The sequence below is a fragment of the Sus scrofa genome, chromosome 18 (assembly GCF_054392235.1).
Source record: "Sus scrofa isolate SSC_HxYL_T2T_F1_AM1 chromosome 18, Sscrofa_HxYL_maternal_Yorkshire_Landrace_v2.0, whole genome shotgun sequence".
Taxonomy (NCBI): Eukaryota; Metazoa; Chordata; class Mammalia; order Artiodactyla; family Suidae; genus Sus; species Sus scrofa.
Genome location: NC_139400.1, coordinates 14732936 through 14757494, shown reverse-complemented (window position 1 = coordinate 14757494; position 24559 = coordinate 14732936). Strand labels below are relative to the sequence as shown.

General features: G+C 47.3%; 1 protein-coding gene and 1 long non-coding RNA gene across 2 annotated transcripts in view; both read right to left on the bottom strand.

Moving 5' to 3' along the window:
* The window catches only part of RHEB (Ras homolog, mTORC1 binding), a 42404-nt gene that overhangs the window by 5390 nt on the left and 12455 nt on the right, over positions 1 to 24559 (bottom strand). The window contains exons 2-5 of the mRNA NM_001287846.1: positions 13555 to 13626; positions 7043 to 7110; positions 730 to 812; positions 34 to 90 (exon numbers count right to left, since the gene is read on the bottom strand). Coding sequence (NP_001274775.1) covers positions 34 to 90; positions 730 to 812; positions 7043 to 7110; positions 13555 to 13626 — 280 coding nt within the window. The remainder of the gene's footprint in view (positions 1 to 33; positions 91 to 729; positions 813 to 7042; positions 7111 to 13554; positions 13627 to 24559) is intronic.
* Positions 17523 to 20888, bottom strand: LOC146394882 (uncharacterized). The gene is made up of 2 exons (XR_014833553.1): positions 18069 to 20888; positions 17523 to 17776 (listed from the first exon to the last, which is right to left on the bottom strand). It is a non-coding gene; the product is annotated as an uncharacterized LOC146394882 (long non-coding RNA).

Genomic DNA, 24559 nt, shown 5'->3' with positions numbered 1-24559 from the left:
ATCTATCAAAAGAGCGAAACCATTATTACTTACTGCACTTTCCCCACCATGTCCAACAATTTGCCATGGATGACTTTAATCACTTCAAAACTATAAAACAAAAAGCATGAAATTAGACATTCATTTTAGTGATGCTTTAAAGCGTTTGTTATGTCATGTGTATAGTGGGAAAAACCGAAGCTGTCAGACTCACTGTTTTCCTATAAACCGAACACAAGCAATTCCTTTACGGTCTCTCACCACTCTTTCCCTCGTGTGTGTATTCGACACTCAGTACCCTTACTGACACTACTCCAAGGGGAGCAGGGGCGATATTCAAATAGGAAAGTCTAGGCTGACTGAATCTCTGAATAAGCATTTGTGGACCGTTCCTAAACGCGAAGGCTCTACGCACAAGCGGTCTGTGCTCCACACTGACATGGTGAAAACAGACCCAGAGTAAATCAATTAGTGCGTTTTCCATTTCAATGAGCAGCCAAGCTCAGATGGTGTTCAATCATTACCTATCTAGGCAGCCTGAGGCAAGAGGCAGAGGTTTCCTGCCGTCAGTGTGAGAACACCTTCTGGGATCGTTTTTCCCCGTAACGACCTGCTTGCTCCACAAGACAACCCCTCGAAATCATGCAAGTCCAGCCGTAGGTACCAGCAAGGACAGCGTCATCCCTTGGAGGGCTGATGCTATCTATGCCCAGCAAGCACACTCAGGCAAGCAGGAGAAGGGAGTCTTACCTTTTGATTGATGTAACAGAATACACGAGGATATAACCGTTAATATCTATGGAGTATGTCTGAGGGAAGATGGAATATTCATCCTGCGGAAGAAACACGATCACATGTGAGCAGAGTGTTCACAGAGCATAACCAGTACCCTTTGCCCCAAGTTTCTCACATGTCACCTCATCAGAGAACTCAAAGCAAACAAAAAGTAGATTAATACCTTCTTTAGAAACACAGCCCATACACCCAAGATTGATTAAAGACTGGTGTGGGGGCAATCGCAGGCTTTAAGCCAGTACAGAGAGTGACTCTGGCTAGTCTCAGACTCCGGAGGGAAGGCTACTGTCCGTAGTAGCTCCTGGAGGGACGGAGGGATGACAAGACCACAGGCTCCGTGGTCTTGGACCAAGGGAAAAGCACCATCACATCTCTTACAGGCGACAGTCCAGTGTCTCTTAGCCCTCACAGGAGATGCACGAGTGCTCCGGGTTTGGTCCATCAATCTGTATTTCCTGCACTGAGCCATGAGGGCCTAGCCCCAGTCACTGTTGGGTTGCCACGAGCATTTGAAGAGGAGGAGAGAAGAGAAACAAGACACTAGACTCAGGCAGTAGACTCAGGCTTCTTAGGATCAAACCAACTATTTATTGAGCAACTTTAGGGATTAAAAAGAAAGGTATCTATGATGCAACAGCATATGAGTACCAGTTTTATACAGCTTTATGAAAAACCCCGCTGCTTTAGATACAGAATTATTACAGCATATAGAAATTTCTAATGTCAACTCAGTATTCAAGAGTGCCCCTGTGTGGTACACACATTTCACCCTCAGCTGAAACATAACTGTTAACATACCACACATCCCAAGTGCTATTAGAGAAAAATTACGGCAAAGCCACCACCATCATGTAACCGTCCCTGTTAACTCTGCAATTCCAGTATGGTTATGCTGACTCGGAATCGCTGCCCTAAGTATCTTACAAAAAAAAAAAAAAAAAAAAAAAAATCAAAGAAAAGCTTTTACTATCAGCTTTGCTATTATACATTATTAACGAGATGACAGCATTTCAACATCACAGATCTTACTACACATGCAAACTAAAACTTTTGGTTTCAGTACTAGTACAACTTTCATTAAGCTGAATTCATTTAAGTGTTGATGATGAAAAACAAAGCCTTAACAGAATGACATATTTTCACCCAGATTAAATAACAAAATTCCAGGAGTTCCAGTCGTGGCTCAGTGGTTAACAAATCCGACTAGGAACCATGAGGTTACGGGTTCGATCCCTGGCCTCACTCAGTGGGTTAAGGATCCGGTGTTGCCGTGAGTTGTGGTGTAGGCTGCAGATGCGGCTCGAATCTGGCGTTGCCATGGCGTAGGCTGGCAGCTCCAGCTCTGATTGGACCCCCGGCCTGGGAACTTCCATATGCTGCAGGTGCAGCCCTAAACAAAACAAAACAAAACAAAACAAAAAAGAGGCACAGTGTAAAATACAACTAGTTAGAAAGTAAAATGGAGGAAAAAGACCCTCAACTGTAACAACAACCAAAAGAACAAAACTCCTAGGAATAAACCTAAGAAAATAAAAGTAGATGATCCATCTGAAGATAATCTTAAAATACGCCCAAGAAAGAAAAGACTTAAATCAGCGGACGAGTGTCCTGCACGCAGTTTCCAGCAAGAATACGCAGAGTCATAGGGGGTATCCATTAATTAATCCTAAATCAATACACACATATAATATAATCCTGATAAAAAGTATGCTTTCTGAGAAAAAAACAGCAATTGCAGAGGCAGGTGGGTGGAAACCACAAACCTATGGTAATGAAAATAGAGCAGCACTGGCTCATGATGGAGCAGACTGGGAAACGGATACGGCCATCAGGCATATGATGATACTGACATTTCAAATCAGTAAGGATAAAAAGTAACCCTCAGCAAAGTGTAGAGGGAACAAATGCAGAGCCATCGGGGCTAAGTGGATAAGCCAGATCTCCAGCTCACACCTTAGCAAAAACGTACTGCAGAGGAATCAAAGAGTTGAAGATGAAAGTTGGAACTAGGTACACAGTAGATGAAAGATTTTTAAAAAGCTAGTATCGGTTAAAAAAGAGAAATAAATTCAACAATATGAAAATGAAGAAAGTACTTCGTGGCTGAAAATCTTCCAAACAAAAACCATGAACAAAAGACAGACTGAAAATAAAACAAAAACTTGTGGCTCCGATCACATACAAAATGCTAATTCTCTTCGCATATTAAAGGGTCTTTTTCTTTTTCATTTAAAAAACATTTTATTTAAAGGGTCTTTCAAATCAACAAACAAAGACCATCCTCCTAACAGACAGGGTGGAGTCCAGGAACAGAGAGAAAAGTCACAGAAAAGAAACTCTGTCCTCAAACATAGGAAAATGTGGTCAGCTTCCTTTGCAAGAAGAAAATACTTATTAAATGACACTGAGATACTATTTTTCACCCAGCAGACCTGCATGTACCAGAAAACCTGGTACCACACTGTGCGGGTCAGGGAGTCGGGAAGCAGGCACTCCTGTTCACTGCTGCCAAGAATGTGGCCCTATGATCCAGGAATCCCACACCCAGGAAGCCTTCCTCCCTACACCCATCTGTCTCAGGTGACACCAGATACGGACTGCACTCTGCACTGCTGGTGGTGACAGGACAGGAAATGACCTGACTGCTGATCAACAGGCAAATTACAATGTATCCAAACAGGGCTATTAAGCAGCCACGGGGAGAAAAGGTCTAGGTACCCATGGAGCTGGAGAGACCTGTTAACTTAAAACTGCATCTACATGTTCATATATAAACTAGCTTGGAAGTGTTTATTAGAAACTGAAAACGGCTTACTGTTGGTGGAGTGGCGCTAGAAGAGCTAGAGTGGGAAAGATCCAATTTTTTTTTACTATTTACCTTTTTGCGTTATTTGTATTTCTCTAACCTGTATTTCCTTCCTCCCTCCCTTCCTTCATCTTTTTAGGGTTGCACCCACGGCATATGGAAGTGCCTAGGCTATGGGCTGAGCTGGAGCTACAGCCGCTGGCCTACACCACAGCCACAGCCACACCAGATCTGAGCTGCATCTGTGACCTACACCACAGCTCTCGGCAACACTGGATCCTTATCCCACTGAGCGAGGCCAGGGATCGAACCTGTGTCCTCATGGTTACTAGCTGGGTTCATTACCACTGAACCGTGATGGGAATTCCTATTATTTTTCTTTAAACATGAAAAAAACAGAAACAAAAAACCCCACTTGTTTTTTAAAGATGGAATTTGACATTACAAAATCGACTGTCTCTGACTCACGTATTATTGAATTTATTTCAATTAGGCCAAAACGAACTATTTCCCTCGAACTAAAAATAGTCAACTTGTATTCAACTATGTCCACGATCATCCCTAGCTGGGCAATTAAACCAGCTTTATAACACAAGCTATTAAATAAACAACTTGCTACCACATATTGTTATATAGCAACGTATCACACGCAGTTCTGCTCCTCGAATGTGTAAGCTAGAGAACACACTGAGCACAGCCCACTTCCAGTGAAACTGCCAATCACCTCCCTCACCACCGGCGGTCCCAGCCCCAGCCCTGGCCCAGCCCATATGAAACCAATTTAAAAACAGTTCTTGGAGCAGTAAATGTGTCCTCTCAGCCTCTTTCTCCAGAGTGAGGGCAGGACCCAGGATGAGGCAAGGCCCCTGGGGCATCACGCTGAACGGTAGAGACCTAAGCATAACCTTTCCCTTACTGTGAACACAGCCTTTAGGAACTATTATGCAATGAGAACAATTATTCAAGGTAGTTAAGTTCGAACATATTTTGTGCAAAAATTCTCTTAAGTATTCTCCTTTTTCCTCTTCCTTTTTGGGGCTGCACCTGTAGCACACGGAAGTTCCCAGGCCAGGGGCTGAATCAAAGCTACACCACCACAAGATCCAAGCCACATCTGGGACCTACACCACAGCTCATGGCAATGCCGGATCCTTAACCCCCCCTTCCCGAGTCAGGCCAGGGGTTGAACCCGCATCCTCATGGATACTAGTCAGGTTCTTACCAGCTGAGCCACAGTGGGAACTGCTCTCTAAGCATTCTTATCCGGTGGTTCCAAAACCCAAGGGAGCCGGACAGCAGAGCCAGGACCTAACCTATGCTCGTGCCTACCTCCCACGGATCACTCGCTCCGAGAGCTCCCACCCAGGGAGGGGGTGGGTGGGTCATTCCTCGTGTTACTCTATCATTCAAACGCTTACAGCTGGGTGATGTCCACGTGCACATTTATGCTTCAGAGCAAAGCAGACCCTCAGAGGAGCACGCCTTCTATTTGGATAAGGAGGTCAACAGAAAGAATTTTCTCTCCAGAGAAATGTTTCCAGGAATAGTCTCCGAGCGCGAGGGACTCCCGCACGGCTCCCACTCAAGCTGTGGACATCGATGAGCTTCGGGGCTCAGCCCCGGCTCCAGCCGCAGGGCATCAAAGAGGAGCAAATTCTCTCCAAGCTCATAAACCTCCTCGAAAGCACGTCACAATCATCACCATTCTACAGATGAAAACTTCTTGAGGCACAGAAAAGTTCATGAACTTTCTCAAGCTCCCTGAGTTAGTATGAAAAGCTAGGATTCAAATGCAGGCCGTGTGACTGCAGAGCCTACACTCCGAACAGCCACAAAATACTGGTTCTTCTTCTGCCCTATTGCACAATCTATTTCTACAGCTAAGTGAAAATTAAAAACCAAGATATAAAAGCAAACTGCAGTCTTGATCACGTCAGAGGCCGTATTTCTTCATCCAGGACACGCGCAGGTCACACCTGTTGTTGCAGCATAATTATTACCAGTGTCCCCCTTCCTCTCAGAAGCGTCTTGTTTGAGGTAATAATTACACTCGCGCCTGAACTATGAAAAGTGCCGACACTAAGAATCCAGAACGAGGTTCTACCCAAGATGAGCCTCTAAGATCAGCTGCTTCGTCTGTGTCGCTGGTCACGAATGGAGACTTCTGCTGTTTCCCTTGTTCCTACAGGCTCCCATTCTGTCGGTGGATGGCTACCCCAGAGAGCAAAACCCCGGGACGGCTGTGCTCTAAGAAAACCACCATGAGGCCTGAGGTCAAAGTCCAGCATGACCACTGCAGACGAGAGTGTGTGCGGTGAGTTGAGCTACATGGCACAGGTCCGTGGCACACACATTTGATTTTTGAAGCTTCTAGAATTGGAAACTCCAGGGTTCCTCCAGGCCTGAAACAACTCAGTACAGCTCTTTTTTGCTTCACTAGGGGGCTTATACGTTCCTCTATGTTCACTTCCAAACACAAAGCAGAGGGAGTTCATTCCAAACCCGTAGGACAGGTCCATCTTTCTAGGTCTATTCCAGTTTCCTCAGGTTCCAGAAACGCCTCCACTCAACCTGGCAGACCAGATGACGCGACACTCACCCTCCTGCTAGCCTGGTTCCTGGTCGGAATGTAAGACGCACAGGGAGGAGGTAGAAACTGTCATCCCAGCTTCTTTACACGCCCCACCTCTGGGGAACAGCAATCAATTCAGCCTAAACAAAATGGCTTCTAGAAAAAGCGGGACTGGGTGACATGGTAACGGGGAAAATGAACCGCCAAAGGGTTTTCTTTGCTCCCTCAAGTTCTCTTCATGTCCTTCACCCTCTGCTTCCAGTCATCTGCTCTGGCGATCCATTCCCCACCTCACTGTCACATGAACCCACGTATATCTTTTTTTTTTTTTTTTTTTTTGGTTCCTTACCTTTGGCAATTACCCACTGTCTAGCAAATCAAACTGACACTCCTTCATCTAGTAATTATTTAATACATCCATACGACCAGCTTGTTTAAAGGCAAGAAAAGCACTAATGTGACTCACTGATATGGAATTACCATTTAGAAAACCAGAAAACCACTACACTGTAACAAACATAAACCTTTGCAATGTTATGATGAATAGGTTTAAAACAATTCTCAAGCAGAAAAACAAGTTATTTCAAGAACTTCCATAAATATCTTAGAAAAGACAAAGTAGCCTGATAATATCCACACATGCATAAGCCACAGGGGTTTTCCTGGTCCTGTGTTTAAGCATCAGTGGCAGAGCCAGGACATCAGATACAGGACGCCCTAAATGGGATTCTTTTTTTTTTTTTTTTTTTGTGGGGGCCCATGGCATAAGGAAGTTCCTGGGCCAGGAGTCAAACCCACACCACAATGGTGACCTGAGCTGCTGCAGTGACAACGCCTGATCCTTAACCCACTGTGCCACCTGAGAACTCCTGGGGTTCTGACATCCTTACCTGCCCAGCTGTGTCTACAAGTTGAAGATGATATTCTTGTCCATTTACTGTGATCAATTTTGTGAAAGCTACAGTGAAAAAGGAATGAAAACATTGTTAGCTTAAAAAACTTTAGATCACTTAAAGCTCTAACAATGAGAACCAATTAAGCGGAGACCTTAATAAGCTCATAAAAAGGTCCCTCAAAACAAAGAATAAGAGTTTCTGGATCTTCCCCCCTGCTTCCGTCATCATCATCATCATCATTTTCCCCTGGCTAGAGATCAGATCCGAGCTGCAGTTATGACTTAAGTCACAGCTGCAGCAATGCCTGATCCTTAATCCACTGTGCCATGCTGGGGATTGAACCTGCGCCCCAGAGCCCCAGAGATACCCCAACCCCGTTGCGTCACAGCGGGAACTCCCCTGCTTCCATTACCTAAGAAACAGTGACTGACAGAACCAATGTCAGGTAAGTCCTGAACCTTTTTCAAAGAAAGTGAAACGAGGCAACCATCTATACCTTACAAAAGTAACGCGAATGCTCTATTTGTGGGCAGTCTTTCCTTTTGTGAAAAAGTGAATTACATAAAGTCTAAGGTCTAGAATGAACCAAGAGCACACAACTTTTCATTAATTTATAGCAAGTCTGGCGTCAGAGCACAAAGAGCTAATATTAACTGAAGTGCTACGAACTTTCAGTACATACAGAATTTAACACTTTTATTGAGAGAGAAAACTGCAACAGTACAGATGTTCTGTGTGAAGCCTTCATCCCCACTTAGCTTTAGGATGCAAGCAACCTGTCACAACTTATTCAAGGCGGAAAACTCAGACTCAAATCACTTCTGGAATATCCAGAATTCTAAAGAGACAGACTTCAAACAAATACAGATGAAAGAATGATTAAGAGTAACAGGATATTAAAAAGTAACCATCTGGAACCCTGATAACTACATGGAACCGATTTTTCCACAAACCCCGTCCCAGCCATCTTGACTCACAAGGAGTCTTCCCAGCTGACCACTGGGCTTGACCGGCTCCAGGCAACAGGATCGAGCCCTTGCACTGCTGAGAGGGGGCCCACTGAGTGCCACAGCCAGGAGAGAAAGCAGAAAGAGACAAGTGAAAATCATGAGAAAGCCATGATGAGCAGCAAGAGGCACTCTTACCTGAGCAACGGTTTTCACCAGGAGAGAAAGGACGGCTGAAGGAGAGGCAGTCACCAGAGACCACACCTTGCTGCTGCAAGCACGGTGAGTGAAAACCCCAGACCAGCTCACTCAGGTCAACCGCTACCTGTACATCCTCCTCCTGTCCTTTCTGGAAATTGTCACTGAAGGGACTAGTCAAACTAGACAAAAACCCAATCAGAATAGACCAAGACAGGGAGCACCCTATATAACCGGCTTCATCATTCCTAAGGAAGACTTCTACTGTATCCCCCCGACACTGTAACAGCCCCGAACGTGGGGTGCATCGCCTGCTGACTGTGCTTTTGGTTCCCGTGGGCAAAGGGCAAGGGGGCAGCCGTGGTTCTGGCGTGAAAACCTGCCCCCTGACGCCTCGGTCAGGGAACATCCAAAAGTGGATCTTAGACTCAAAATGACCTAAGAAACGCTGGGGAATGATGAAGCCGTTATGAAGTACAATGTAATTATTATGGAGTGTTGTTAAAACAGAACACTCATTCACTCCAGAACTATTTCTTGAGGGCCTCTCATCACTGTTCTAGGCGCTGCAGTCTCGGACCTCAGTGCGCTGACATCCCCATAAAGGAAGGCAGACACAGACGGACAGAGTCAGGTAGCTTCTCTATGAGAAGCATCAGGCAGAGGCTTAACAGCAAATGAAAAGCTCAGCAAGGAAAAAAGTAAGAAAGTCGCGGCAGCTCAGACCGACTGGTGGGTAGTAGGTATCTAAACCAGGGAAGGGGCAGAAGGCCTTAGAGAACAGGGGGAGGACTGCGGACTTTCATTCAGAGTACGATGGGAAAGCTACGGCTTTTGAGCAGGGGAGTAACCTGATCTGATTTATATTTTAAAAACCTCACTCTGGCTAAGCTGTGAATAACAGAAATGGACCAGACGGATGAGAAACACTGATGGGAGCCCACACACAACCGAGCGGCCCCAGAAACAACTGACCATCTACAGATGACGGGGGCCCGGGCGAGAGGGGCGGGGGGAGGCGTGAGAACGGTGCATTCTGGACGTGTTTCAAAGGTAGGACCAAGAGGATTTTCTGATTGGCTGGGAGGAGGTGTGCGAGAACGGAGGCCAGGAGGGCTCCCAAGCTTCTGGCCTGAGTGACTGGCTGAACAAGTGACCACCGATGGATACAGGGAGGGCCTGGAGGGGGAGCACAGGGAGGCCAGGGCCAGGGGCCAGGGGCCAGGCTTAGGACTGTCCAGGTGGAAAGCCTGTTCAGTACCTGAGGGGAAAGGAGGGCAGCTAAAGAAAAAAGCCCAGGGATCAGGGGAGAGGCGAGGCTGGGGCCGTGGTGAGACAAGCCAGCTCCCGCAGGAGGGCAGCGCGCCAGGGCCCGGGCAGAGGCCAAGGGGCAGCCCAGGGGTGCCGAGATGCCAGGGCACGCAGAAGGAGAAGACTCTGCCAAGGAGGCTGGGAGGGACTGGCCAGTGAGGTGAGAGTAAAAAGGGGAAGGACATAAAAGAAGAAAGATATTCATAAACATCTCGGTATTTCCTCGCACACAAAAAGGATGTCAACCCTCCCACACGGAGCAGAGCGACGAAACGGAAGACCTTCCATCTGCGGCGGGAAGGCCGCCTCGGCTGGTCCCCACGGGCGGAGGGAAGCGCGAGGCGAGCTCTGTCTGTCAGCCCCACAGCCGGACGGACGGACGGACGGACGGAGTCTCCTGCGGCCTCCCCACCTCCTGCGGAAAGGGAAGGCTGGCCCTCTCCTGACAGCGCTTCCCTTCAACTTGCCCTCCCCTTCCCAGCCGCTGGAGAAATGAATCCAATTTCCAAGCTAAAACCCTGACACTGCCGTAAGCAGAGTAACAGCCACTTACTAAGAAAGCCGAATAAGCCAGATAGTGAGCGATTTCTAAAACCGGGTATTCACAAAATAAGATGTGTGTTACTAAAGTGTATTGAGAACTCCTAATTCATATCCTCCCGAGACGTCTACCCACCATGCAATGTAGCCAAACTCCCACTGAGAATTTCCCAACTTTTTTTTTGGCCTTTTTAGGACCATACTGGAGGCATATGGAAGTTCCCAGGCTAGGGATCTAATGGGAGCTACAGCCACCTGCCTACACCACAGCCACAGCAACGCGGGATCAGAGCCTCACCTGCGACCTACACCAGAGCTCCTGGCAATGCTGGATCCTTAGCCCACTGTGCCAGGCCAGGGCTGGAACCCAAAACCTCATGGCTCCTAGCCGGATTCACTTCTGCTGCGCCACAACAGGAACTCCAAGAAGTACCCAACTTTCTGAGAGGAACTTTATTAATTCATCAACAGTGCTACCTTGAGATGGCAGAAACTGTAAATTGCTGCTATTCCTTCTTTAAATTACAAACTACCGCTAGTTAAATTTCATCCTATCAATTTAGTGTGCATTGAGTTGTTACAGTAACGCTACAGTATATAAGAAGGCACATTTGCATAAGCAGTATTTGGTCTAGAAATTTCCCCAAACTAGGAAGCATTATCATGGTTTTACTGATACTACCTGTGGCATATGGAGGTTCCCAGGCTAGAGGTTGAATTGGAGCTATAGCTGCTGGCCTACGCCACAGTCACAGCAACACGTGATCCCAGCATCCGCGACCTACACTGCAGCTCAGTGGCAAGACCGGATCCTTAACCCACTGAGCAGGGCCAGAGATTGAACCTGCAACCTCATGGATCCTAGTTGGATCATGAGCCATGAGGGGAACTCCACTGAGTTACCACTGAGCCATGAGGGGAACTCCTATTTTTCTATTTTAAAAGACGACATAGTCCTAGAAATTTTGCAGTGATACTTTATAGAGATGTATTATCTCTGAATGTTTGCTAGGAACCTTTCCTATATCATAAAGTTAAGTGTAAAATAATAAGATTCCCAGATTTAGAGTCCTGTTTTTGTTTTTTTGTTAAACCAAAAAACCACCTGACCATTTGTTGCTAGAAACAAGTTTACGGTAACCACTGCTGTTCTGACTCCCTGTTGTTGCAGCACAATGGTTTTCCAGTAAACTGTGGGAGAAAGGGTGGAGGAGGGGTTTCTGCCCTGCGTTAGCCAGTCGGAAGCACGGTGAGCAGACATCTGTATATACCCAGAACTTTTAAGGGATTCACTTACTCTGACACTCATCTCTGCTCCCGCCTAAAGAGTCAACAAATGCTGTGAATTCATGACTATTGATCACGCAGTATTAGATAGGAAAATATTAAACACTCATGTTTAATGACCCTGCTGACAGACTTCAAAGCAGGGTCATATCATTCTGTTTTTGAGATAACATCCAGGTAAGAAAGTTGTACTTTGATTGGGCCCATTACTTACATATAAAGAAAATGTATATCAAACACCATGACTTTCCTTCCAACTCCATTTTATGTGGCACAAAGATACACAATTATAAAAACCACTTGTACGGGCAGAGTGTACCACAAAAACTATCTTCTACTGTTCTCTGAAGAAAATTCCCAAATGAGCCTTCTATCTTGAAGGACACAAAATCTGAAATTGCTACGCACAGCAAACATTAAGGTCAAAATCTCAGCTTTCTTATGTTCTTAGTCCACGAGCAAGACAGACACGCTTGTTCACGCAGCCCTCAAATTAACCTCTCCTCACACCAGCGTACTACTCCGTGCCGGCCGAACACATCAACACGGGATGCACGAGGAGGAGGACTCCAGATACCGTCAGGGGTTACTTTCAAACACAGGTCTCCCCAGTTAGTTTAACAGCCAAGCGCTTTCCTCTCCTCCACCAGCGCCCTGGGACACGAAGGACAGCTGAATCTTTGAAGCCAGAGGCTGGCAAATTCTTCTGAAAATGGCCAGAGAGTAACTCTCTCAGGCTTTGTGGGCCACAAGGTCTCTGGGGCAACTACTCAAGAGCTGTGCTAGGGCAGAGCGGAGACAGCCACAGGCAATGCAGTGGACGTGGACGAGGGGGGCTGTGTTCTGATAAACTCTGCGGATGCTGAAGTCTGAATTTCACAGAACACGCTTGTGTCACAAACATTTTTCTTCTTCTGACTCATTCAAATATTAAAAAACATAAAAGCCCAGAGTTCCCGCTGTGGCACAACAGGATTGGAGGGCTGGGGCGCAGGTTCAATCCCTGGCCGGCACAGTGGGTTAAAGGATCCAGCTCTGTCACAGCAGCTCTGTAGGTCGCGACTGTGGCTCAGATCTGATCCCTGGCCTGGGGACTTCATATGCCATGGGGTGGCCAAAAAAGACAACAAACAAAAAACCATGAAAACCATTCTTTGCTTTCGGGCCCATACAAAAAGGCAGGGGGACCTTTTTAACCTGTGGGCTGTCGTTTGTCTACCTCATGTCGTAAGCCTCATGTTAAGTCTCTCTTTCACAAGCTTTGGCCAAGTCAAATCTATGAACTTAGCTGATAAAGTTCATGAACCTGCTGTCAGGTCGGCTTCATGTCCAATATGCCAACCAGGTTTCGACGAATCCCACATTTAACTCTGCATGCTCTGGTCATTAACTCCTAGCTAAGTCCTGGTGTCAAGAACATAAGGGGACTGGCTCCAGAGCCTGCCTAGGGTTCCAAGGCCGCCTCAAACAAGACCAGCTTCCCCGGATGGACACAGCTCACATTCTCTGCCACCATCGCTACCATTAAGACTCGTGTCCTAGTTTTCCACATCCTTCAGGAAGACTCTGGAGAGGATGAAGGCTGAAGCTGCTGCTGGTCTCTGGTGCTTGTTTCCGCACATGGCCTGAAATGCCAACAGGCTTTGGAGCCCACTTTTTTCCTACCCCAGAATAGCTCATCTCACCACAGTCCTCTCTGGGTCTGCAGGGGAGGGGGGCTGGGGGAGGACTAGCGCTTCTAGAAGAGTAAGGTGCAAGCATCTGGTGTGTGTTTACATCCTCTCAAGCCTGGAATCCCTGAAGAGGCTCTTGTGGAGAAGGAAAAGAAGACGTAGAGTTCCCTTGTGGTGCAGCAGGTTAAGAACCCAGTGTTTTCACTGCAGTGACTCAGATTCGATCCCCGGCCTAGGAACTTTCACATGCCTTGGGAGCAGCAGCCTCCCCACCCCACCCCCAAACTGCTCTATTTGTTTTCTTAAAGCAGCATTGAGAATGTAAGGTTCCAGTGAATAACAATTTCTAGCGGGGGAGATCAGGACGCTGAATAAAATTCGTTCAGTATAAAGCAGGTAAAGGGTGCGGAAGATTTCTTTGGGCCCCAGTTGGAAGTCGACAGGTTGAACCGAACATCCCCTGCGATGAGAGCCTCCAGAACACAAAGAGACTGTTTATAGGCAAAAAGCAGGCTTCTCAGTTTTATAAATTCTTGAAAACAATACCTACTGTTTTCTATAGTTGGATCGTAGGAGTCAACAAATTGGCCTTCGACAAACTGAATCGTCAGCGAGGATTTCCCTGCAAAGAGAGCAATGGTCAGTACATACCGGCATATTCAGGTAAATCTGAATTCTACTTTTTTACCAAAAAATACTCTAGAAGGAGATAAATTCATTACTTTGCTTTACACTGCAGGAATTTAACCCATTAAGCTATTGTGACAGAAACACTCCTCTGACGCTGACCAATAAGCACATCACATACTCTGTTAAAAGTAAACAAAACGCTTGCAGTTCCTGCTGTGGTGCAGCAGAAACGAATCCGTCTAGGAACCATGAGGTTTCGGGTTCGATCCCTGGCCTTGCTCAGTGGGTTAGGGATCCGGCGTGGCCGTGAGCTGTGTGTAGGTCGCAGCTACAGCTCTGATTAGACCCCTAGCCCGGGAACCTCCATATGCCGAAGGTGTGGCCCTAAAAAGACCCCCCCCCCAAAAGTAAACAAACCCTTAAGTAAGGTGTAGGCTAAGTTCATCTCCTCTGGTGTCCTTGGAATCTGGCTATGGATTTTGAGCTCGAAATTAATAAAGCACGACTGGCTTCTCTGGGCTCTTTCATTTACAGCTGTTACAAGTGTTACCAAATACAGCTTTTAAAAGGGATAATCTGAAAATATGTGATAAAAACCTATTTTAAAAATTTCTTGAGAGTAGAAATCCTCTCTCAATCATTGAGTATCAAAGGCCTCAAAAGGTTTGGCACAGAGAAGACAATAAAAAAGCGCTCTGACTTCACAAAGTCACCAGAAATAATTGAGCCTGTTTGTTAACAAACAAGAACCAGAGCCCTAAGTTCTCATCACACTACCATCAGCTAAATTTCTCCTGGAGGACTTCGGAGCAGGGTACCCGGTGAGGCAACAGTGCATCAAACACAGTCACATTACAACCGCCCCTCCGTGTCCCGGGCACACGGTGGTTCCAGGACTCCCCTCAGACCCCCAAAATCGGAGGATACTCAAGTCCCTTACACAAAATGGCGCAGTATTTGCATATCATCCATCACATACTGCCACATACTTTTAAATCATCTCTAGATTACTCATGATACTTGATAATACAATGGTAATGCTATGTAGATAGCTGCCAACACGCAACAAATTCAAGTCTTGCTTTTTGGAATTTTCTGGAATGCCCCACCCCCAATATTTTCCATCCAAGGTTGGTTGAACCCCTGGATACAGAACCTGTGAATATGGAGGGCAGACCGATTTTACTGCCAGGAAGGAGGAAGTGGTCCCTCCTCAGTTCCACCCCAACCCCTCGCTCGCGCATCCTCAGAGCGTTGGTAAATACACACTTGCTATGCCTCACTGAACTCCCATCTCAAAGGACGTGCGGAGGGCTGAGGTATGACGTCCCCCACCCTGGGGGGGGGGTGTGTGGCATCCTCCTCCAGACCATGGCGAGGTGTCTCCACACCAAAGCCAGTGCCCAGACACTCAGAAGTTAATTATAAGCGAGCTTAACAGCAGGGGCTGCTGGAGACAAGCAGAAACCCCCCAAGGTGGCAGGCCTACTCACTCCTCATGAGCAGCTACTAATACTAAGCACAGTGCAAAGTGTCTCCAGAATTACTAAAAACTGAAGCACTCTCTACAAAGCCATCTACAAGAGCTTTTGAAAATTAAATGTCATTTCCATGTAAAGTTCTCACTGCCATCAGAATAAATCCTCAGCACCTAGCCACGCCCACAATACCAGGCTCTCGGGCCTGGGCCCCGGACCCCCCCTTCCCTAACCTCCTCTGCTGCCACTCCCTTTTCCCCCACCTGCCCAGGGTCCAGTCACATCCTTTGGGCCCTGCCAAGCCAAGCATGCGGCTGCCTTCGGGCCTTTGTCCTGGTGGTGCCCCCAGATCCCTGAATGCACAGACTCACTTTCTCCATCATTCTGGTCTGAGCTCCATGTCCCTTCTTCAGAGAGGCCTCCTGGAAGATCACCCTGCCTCGGGGGTGCCCGTTCCTACCAGTCACTCTCACAGCCACCTTGCCTCTTGTTAGTGCCTCAAGTTACCTAAAATGATCTGTTCACTAATTAGCCGACCAAGCCCAGCCCAGTGCCTGGCACATCGCAGACACTAGGGCTCAGGCCTCCAGAGGGCACTCCACACACTCAGGTGCTGCAGGAGATCTCAGCTCCAAACACATGACTAGGAAACACGTATCTAGTCTGTGCTGGTGTCTAAGCACGGGCCTGCCTGTGACACAGGGATGCACGGTGGCCCAGGAACTCCGCACACTTCAAACAGACTGTGTTCCAAAGAAACCTTGTTATATAAGCTAATCCATACAGAAGCATTTAGCTCAAAGTATAACAAAACTATTTTATGTAATGAAAGCAGCAAGGAAAAAACCCCTCTTTAATAAGTAAGCAACTGAAAAATTTCAGAAAGAAAGTTCTTTAGAGCTTTTGAAGTATTAAAAACATAATTAACAATGATTTTTATAACTTTTTAAAGGTAGAACTGGGTTAAAAATAGTGAACAAGGAGTACCCGTTGTGGCGCAGAGGAAACGAACCCGATTAGCATCCATGAGGATTCGAGTTTGACCCCTGGCCTCGCTCAGTTGGTTAAGGATGTGGTGTCGCCAAGAGCTGCGGTGTAGGTCGCAGAAGTGGCTTGGATCCCTCGTTGCTGTGGCTGTGGTGTAAGCCGACAGCTGTAGCTCTGATTTGACCCCAGCCTGGGAATTTCCATATGCCACAGATGTGACCTTTAAAAAAGGGAGTTCCTGTTGTGGCTCAGCAGGTTAAGACTAGTATCCCTGAGGATGTAGGCTCTATCCCTGGCCTTTCTCAGTGGGTTCTGAGAAGGATCCTGCATTGCCACAAGCTGTGGTGCAGGTTGCAGGTGCGGCTTGGATCCAGGGTGGCTGTGGTGTAGGTGGGCAGCTGCAGCTCCAATTTGACCCCTAGCCTGGGAACTTGCATATGCTGCAGGTGAGGTCCTAAAATAAAATAAAATAAAATCGTTTCAGAAAAAATAAATGATTTATGTCTCTCTGAGTTGACAAACACATCTGGGCATGTGCTGCTTTTCCATTTATTTCAGATCCTTCCTGTATTGTTATAACAGTTCTCCAAAGAGTTAATCTGGAGTTGAGAGTCTCTTCTGATTGTACCAATTAATGCAACTTCTGAGAGCAGGATCATTGTTGAAATGTCTTCACGAAATTATTAGTGTTTCAGAATCTGGGTTTGGTAAGGACAAAACCCAAAGGATGAAGTTCTGAGGGGAAAAGTTTTCAGGTGATCAAGGGCTGCTTTCCAGGGGGAGGGTGATGAGGGGGTCCTTAAAGCCAGAAATTACTCTAACCGGACTGAGACCACTGGGAACAGTGGCGGTTATTTACTGAGAATAATTATCATGTGGCGCTGACTTGTCAAGATGTCAACGTTTCCTTATAATTCTTTTTAATGGAAACAGTAGAAAACAGCTGCGTCCAGTCTGCAGATGTCGCTTCCTGGCCCTTCTTAATTCAAATAATTAATGATCTCCCCTCAGGGGAGCGTCCAAGGATGAGAGACCCAAGGGAGACCCAGCTTTTCTCAGTCTCTCTTCTGCTAATGAATAATCCCTTTTCTGAGGCCCAGTCTGACTGAGAAATCCAGCTTGCTCCCTACGGACCTGGAGTTTTAAATCTGGTGTCCCAGTTACTCCTGAAGTTGATAGTGTGCTTTCAACCTGCACTGTGACTTGGGTTGAACTACACTGTCTGCTTTTGCCAGAATAATTCCTTGTGTTTTCAAGTTAAATGTTCTTTTAGCCTGTCAAATAATTGATGCTCTTTAGGCTGTTGAGACTTAGCTGGTGCTGGTAGAGAGAACTAGCTAATCCAGTGTTTCCTACTCGTTTCCCTCCTCTTTGGGGGAACTTAGCATATACGTCATACCCCCTTTCGTTCACTCTTTGTCTATTTTGTTTTTTGCTTTTTAGGGTGGCACCCAAGGCATGTGGAAGTTCCCAGGCTAGGGTTTGAATCAGAGCTACAGCTGCCAGCCTGTGCCACAGCCACAGCAATGCCAGATCCGAGCCGCATCCGCCACCTACACCCACAGTTCATGGCAACACTGCATCCTTAACCCACTGAGCAAGGCTAGGGATCGAACCGGCATCCTCATGGATACCAGCCAGATTCATTTCTGCTGAGCCACGATGGGAACTCCCCACCTCAAATTCTTTTTTTTTTTTTTTTTTGTCTTTTGTTGTTGTTGTTGCTATTTCTTGGGCCGATCCCGCGGCATATGGAGGTTCCCAGGCCAGGGGGTGAATCGGAGCTGTAGCCACCGGCCTACGCCAGAGCCACAGCAACTCGGGATCCGAGCCGCATCTGCAACCTACACCACAGCTCACGGCAACGCCGGATCGTTAACCCACTGAGCAAGGGCAGGGACCGAACCCACAACCTCATGGTTCCTAGTGGGATTCGTTAACCACTGCGCCACGACGGGAACTCCCCCACCTCAAATTCTTAAGATCACCTTATGGGACTCCAACATAGAAGGTAGCTAACAGTTTTGCTTCATCACCACTATTGACCCAGCTCCCCAGCACAGCAGGAACCATCCAGAAGGCTCCACCCTGACATCTGCACCTCTTGACGACAGATGGAGAAGCAGCATGTGTTTCTCCCAGCGCCCTCACTTTCTGATTCCCACCACCTAATGCAGACCATCTCTAGGAGCCACGCTTTCAAACCAGGGGTTGCAACCCACCAGACCCTGAAGTCAGTATGCTGAGCTATGCCCAGAACTGTTTTTTTTTTTTGGCCACGCCCAAGGCATACATAAGTTCCCAGGTTCCCAGGCTAGGGGTTGAATCGGTGCTGTAGCCCCTGGCATAAACCACAGCCACATGAGATATGAGCTGTGTCTGCGACCTACACCACAGCTCGTGGCAATGCCGGATCCTTAACCCACTGAGCGAGGCCAGGGATTGAACCCCCATCCTCATGGATCCTAGTTGGGTTCGTTACTGCTGATCCACAACGGTGACTCCCTAACCAGGACTGTTTTTAAAGCAAGGGCAAAACCAGAATGGGCTGCAAATAATAAAGTTACCATGAAACTTTTCAGTTACGTAGCCGTTTATGACTGGGCCGCAGTATAAAATGTATTTCTTACTACAGGCTAAAGCCAAAACAGTGAGATACGTACTGCTCTGGTTCTCCAGAATCGCCAATCTCTACCACCACGCACCTCCCTCCCTATTTAAGCCCCAAGATAAATCACTGTGCAAGACTCTTCTATCAGAACCTGCCAATTTCCTTCCTCTGGGCTCTCTGATAAATCCTATGATCTTAATCTAATCTTTGGTCTTTGGGGAGCCTGCTGAGCTCAGCTGCAGAAAAAGTCCACAACGGTGTGAAGCGGCAACTACTCTCAGGCCGTGGCCTCTCCCTGCTCTGTCCTCTCTTTAGGAACTCTTTCTGCGGGTGTCCCTTTCCTCCTAAAGCAGTCAAGTGTGGTCCCAGCAGCACCACAGGGTAACTTCGTACAAATGCAAATTCCTGAGCCCCCCCAAACTTGCTGGATAGGAGTGTTAAGCGCCCCACTCACTGGATGCACGCTAAAGTTCAAGAACCACTCCACACAGGTGACAAGTTCAAACTTAACTGACCCTTCTAAGTCACCCATCTCCACAGGGTGTTCCCACCTCCCCCAATTCCTCCCAGCAGCTCAGATCCCAGCATTTAAAGAACACACAACGTGGGCCAGGACCTGGGATACAGCCACGATGATGAGGCGGGGCCTAACCTTAGCAGTCACCTGCTGGGACCCTGCTGTCCTCGACCACCCTGTCTTGGCTCCAGGCACGTCAGACAGTGTGACGGGAGCCCCTGGAGTGTGCGGTGCAGCCGGTCCGCCCAGCGCTCTCTCGGTCCTCACCTCGGGGCAGAGGAAGAGGTCAGCACGCCCATCCCTCCCCCAGAGGCTGCTCCAGCCCCTGCGTCCAGATCCCAGGCCCTCCCAGCCTCCCTTCCTGCGCCTGAGCTAGTTCTCAACACACCCCGCGCTCCTGTCCTGGTCCACCAGCTCCTCGGCCACTGGGTTCGCCGCGGGGCCTCTGAAACACTCGGCGTGTTTAGCAGTGCAGGGCGGCGCACAGCGACTCGTCCCCTTCTGCTCTCAGTGCCACCGCCCCCGCTGGGCGCTGCAGCTGCTGGGGCTGCGTCCCTGACACCGAGATGACTGCGCGCGACAGAAAACCACCGTCCCTTCAAGCTCTACTCCCCCAACCAAGGGACCTGTGCGTCCTGATGTAGCCGGAACATCATGCCTGACGCAAGGTCTGACAAAGCCTCTGGTCTGAGGAACCCTGAGGTTTTTAAAAAGTCAGGTAAATAGAGGCTAGAGCTAAGGAGGCAATTAAGGAAGAGAAGCAGCTCCTTCACTTACAAATGCGAGGGTGAGCAGGGGCGCCCGCAGGGGAGGGTACTGAACAGACTCTCGGCGACGTCCGGCTGCCGGTGGCGGTGGCCCGGGACAGGCTGACGGGGCCAAGGTGCACACCCTGCCAGGTCCCTGCAGCTAAAGGTGACGCTACAGGCACAGAAACCTCCATGGCTAGTTCCATCAGTGACTCCATCAGTGACGGACAGAACCGCGGGGCGCTTCACTCTGCAAACAAGGCGATGAGCTCGACACCCCGTCCCAACACTTTTTTCTCCCAGTTCTGCCTCCAAACAGCTGTATTTTTCAGTGTCAGGCTTCCTAACATTTCATTCCATTTTGAACCCCGAGTTTTCAAAGCCCTGACTATGGATGAAATCATTAATTGACTCAAATATCTATGAAGCAGCTATTAGGTTCCAGACAGGTTTCTAGGCGCTAGGACCTGTCAGCTACAAAGAGAGCCCCTTCCTTGGTGTGTAAATTCTAGTCAGGAGGGATTTAAACAAAACAAAAAAGACGTCGCAATAAAGGCAGTACACTGGAGAAAATGCATATCTATTTCTTCTAAACAAGGACTACTGACATATGGATATAACAATTACTATGATTTTTTATTTTATTTAAAAAAATTTTTGGCCGTGTCTGCGGCATGCTGAAGTTCCCCGGGCCAGGGATCGAATTTGCGCCACAGTAGTAACAATGCTGAATCCTTAACTTCTAGGCCACCAGGGAATTCCAAGCAAGATTTTTTAAACTAATGAATGAGAGAATGGACCCAAGCATCAATGATGAGCAGCTACTACTGCCACAAAAAGGAGAAATAACCAGACCTTATGGGTCTTCTGATGCAAGCACAGACCGCTATCTTGGAAGCAATCTTAAGGAGGCTGGGGAAGGAAAAAGAAAGCAAGCACTTAAATCTGACCGAACTGCTGGATTTAACTGCCAATTTACAGAAATTACAGGGGACAGATGCACGTCTTAAATACTATGGGAGGCGAAAGCAAAACCCAGATTCTGGGTAACATTTCAGGGCCCCTATGAATCAAAATTTCTAGAGGCAGGACCCATGCTTCAGTATTGTTCGAACTTCTTCAGGGATTCCAGTGTTTGGAAGTTTGAAAACCAGCGTTCTACAGCAGCGCTGCCCTAAGGTTAAAGCGGCAGCAGTTCACCCAGGGCCCCTGTTCAAGTGCAGGTTGTTAATCCTTTTCCTCGGGGGTGGGGTGGGGGAGGGGTTTTCCATTTCTACCAAGCTCCCCACCCACAGCGATTTCCAAACCAGGTTCTGAAGTTGAGGACACCGTCCTCAAACTTAGCCACATTCTGGAATCACCTAGGGAATCCCCCAAACAACTGGCTGGGCCTCACCCCCAAGTGATTCTGACTTACTTGTGCAAGGTGCAGCCAGGACACGGGGATTTTTTAAAGCGCCCCAAGTGATTCTAATGTGCCACAAGCTGGAGAACGCTGTCTTAAAGCCAAAGTCAAGGACAGAAGGAAAAAAGAAAGAGAAATGGAAGAAACTGTGTTGTTGGTCTGACTGACCACTCAGTCAACGGCTCGTCTTTCATTTATGGAATGAACACCCTTTCCTTCTTCTTCTTCTCTTTTTTTTTTTTTTGTCTTTTTGTTATTTCTTGGGCCGCTCCCGCGGCATATGGAGGTTCCCAGGCCAGGGGGTGAATCGGAGCTGTAGCCACCGGTCTACGCCAGAGCCACAGCAACTCGGGATCCGAGCCGCGTCTGTAACCTACACCAAAGCTCACGGCAACGCCGGATCGTTAACCCACTGAGCAAGGGCAGGGACCGAACCCACAACCTCATGGTTCCTAGTGGGATTCGTTAACCACTGCGCCACGATGGGAACTCCCCTTTCCTTATTCTTTAAGTCAGGAGGAGAGAAAGTATTTCCCAGCCAAAGCATCTAATTGATTACAGTACTATGACGACAGAACTGCGATATTAGTATCTTCTTCGGAGGATCACTCAAATCCCTCTTCCTTCATCTGGTAAATCTGTATTTAGAAGGAGAGGAATCCTCTCTGCTTTAAGAAACATTACTCATCACCTGACTTTACAAACGCACTCTTAACTGAAGTCTTCTCCTAACTGACTTGAATGATCCTCGTAAGATGCCAGAGCCAGAAACTCAAAGCTGTTGACCAAGCATGTGGAGGCCATATTTTTGTGTTTGGAATGGGGGTGACAAATGGGACAGGACACAGTCAGATTCCCTACCCAGAGCCAAGCAGGACCCCTATGAAAGGCTCCTGGGCTGGGGCCAGATGAAGGACAATGAACAAAGCCAAGAGAAAAGAGAAGGTAAAGCTGGGGAGAGGGCTGAGGAAGCAAGAGGAAAACAACGCAAACACCAACCTGCAATCCCAAATTCCCAACCACACAAAACCCTCTTATTACTAAGAAAAAACAGCCATCAAAATAACAGGAATAGGTAAAATTTATCTTCTAAAGGTCTGCAAAATATGCCAAGAGTTTCCGGAGATCATCCACGGCACCCTTCTCCTTTTAAAAACTTAAAATAAGGATAAGCAACGTGATCCTGCTGTACGGCACAGGGAACTCATCTAGTCACTTGCGACGGAACATGATGGAGGATAATGCGAGAAACAGTATATATGTTTATATATGAACGACTAGGTCACTTTGCTGTACAGCAGAACATTGTAAATCAACTATAAAGAAAAAATAAAAAACAAAATAAAAATAAGACAAATTAAACATGATCAGGTGAATATGAAAAACCTTTTTTCACAAACACTCTAATGTTTAGGTAACATCTTTTGAAATAAGTTCCCACTACTTCACATAAAACACATTTCAAGTGAACAATGGAGTAACTGTGGGCATCACCACAGGGCACAAAGTACTGACGATGTAATAACCATCCTTCCCCATTTCCAGGACTCCACTTATTCTAAGAAACATCATCTGTGAAGGGCAGCTTGGGGGGGGGGGGCAGGGCGTGACGACAGGACACCAGTAAATTAGAATCCCAGTACGTCCTGGCATTGAGGAAATAAGATGAGTAGAACCAAGACTGTGGCTTAAGCCTCATGATGTGAATCCAGGTTATGGCGTGAAGCCCAGCTGTGACTCTGGAGAAGTTCACCCCTTTGTGCCTTGGAACCCTCATGCAGTGACGACTAAATGAAATCATCAATGTGAGGCACAGCACCTGGCACCTGCCCATGGTTATTAAACTCTAGTACAGCATTCCAAAGTCAATAAAGCTCTGCCCAAATCACGATCAACAAAATACACCTTGAGGACACACACATCACCTGATTTTATTTATTCCATAATAGAGTCGATGATAATCTGAATTCTGAAAAAGAGGTCAGTACTGTATACCTGACCGCCACCTACAAAACCCCTGCAATCTTAACAGCGAGAGGGGCACCTGTGTGAAATGCATGTACGCCCCCCTCCAGAGGACTGGAAAGGGTTGCTGCGGCTGTTTTAAAAGAACCACCAAAGAGTTTCCATTTGATCTTAAAATAAAAGCCACTGGAGACTTTCCACGCCAGAGAGGGACATGAGAGGATTAAACATTAGGAAGATCAGGATGAAATTCCGAAAAACGGACTAGAAAACGAAAAATGGGAGTTTTTACTTGCTTCAAAATAGGCTTATTACAAACCAAAAGAGGAAAAAAAAATGGAAAATTAATCTGCAAAGGAAAAAAGAAATTGAGAAAATTTTCAGAAGAAACAAGTATGTACTTGATTTTCAGACTCGCTAGGAGACTATGGAAATCCAGACAGTGTCGTACTGGCATGGAGGAGACTCACAGATTAATGGGCAAAATACAGGCTCCCCAAATAGACCTGCAACTGATTCCGGATAAAGGTGCGAAGGCAATTCAAGGGAGAAAGGACAGTCTTTTCAAGAACTGGTGCGGACATAAACAGAGGTCAAAAAAGTCAAGAGCGGAGTTCCCGTGGTGGCACAGTAGTTAATGAATCCAACTAGGAACCTGAGGTTGCGGGTTCGATCCCTGGCCTTGCTCAGTGGGTTAGGGAGCCGGTGCTGCCGTGAGCTGTGGTGTAGGTTGCAGACACGGCTCGGATCCCGCGTGGCTGTGGCGTAGGCCAGCAGCTATAGCTCGGATTCGACCCCTAGCCTGGGAACCTCCATATGCTGTGGGAGCGGCCCAAGAAATGGCAAAAAGATGGGGGGGGGGGACAAGAGCGAGCCTGCCCATATCCCGAGCATGCCCCATACGCAAGTATTGGATACAAAGGGGATCACGGACCAAACTAAAACCCAAACTATGAAACTTATAGAAGACATAGGAGAAAATCTGTGTGACCTTGAGTTAAGATTTCAAAATTGCAATTCATAAAGAAAAGATATTGGCCTTTATCAAAATTAAACTAGTTGGCAAAAGATTCTTGTTAAAGGGCTGAAAAGAAGCCACAGACCTGGAGGAAATACGTGCAAAACACAGTATCTGACAAATACCATGTATGAGGATATATAACAAACTCTCAAAATTCAACAGTAAGAAAACAACCCAGGAGTTCCCGTCGTG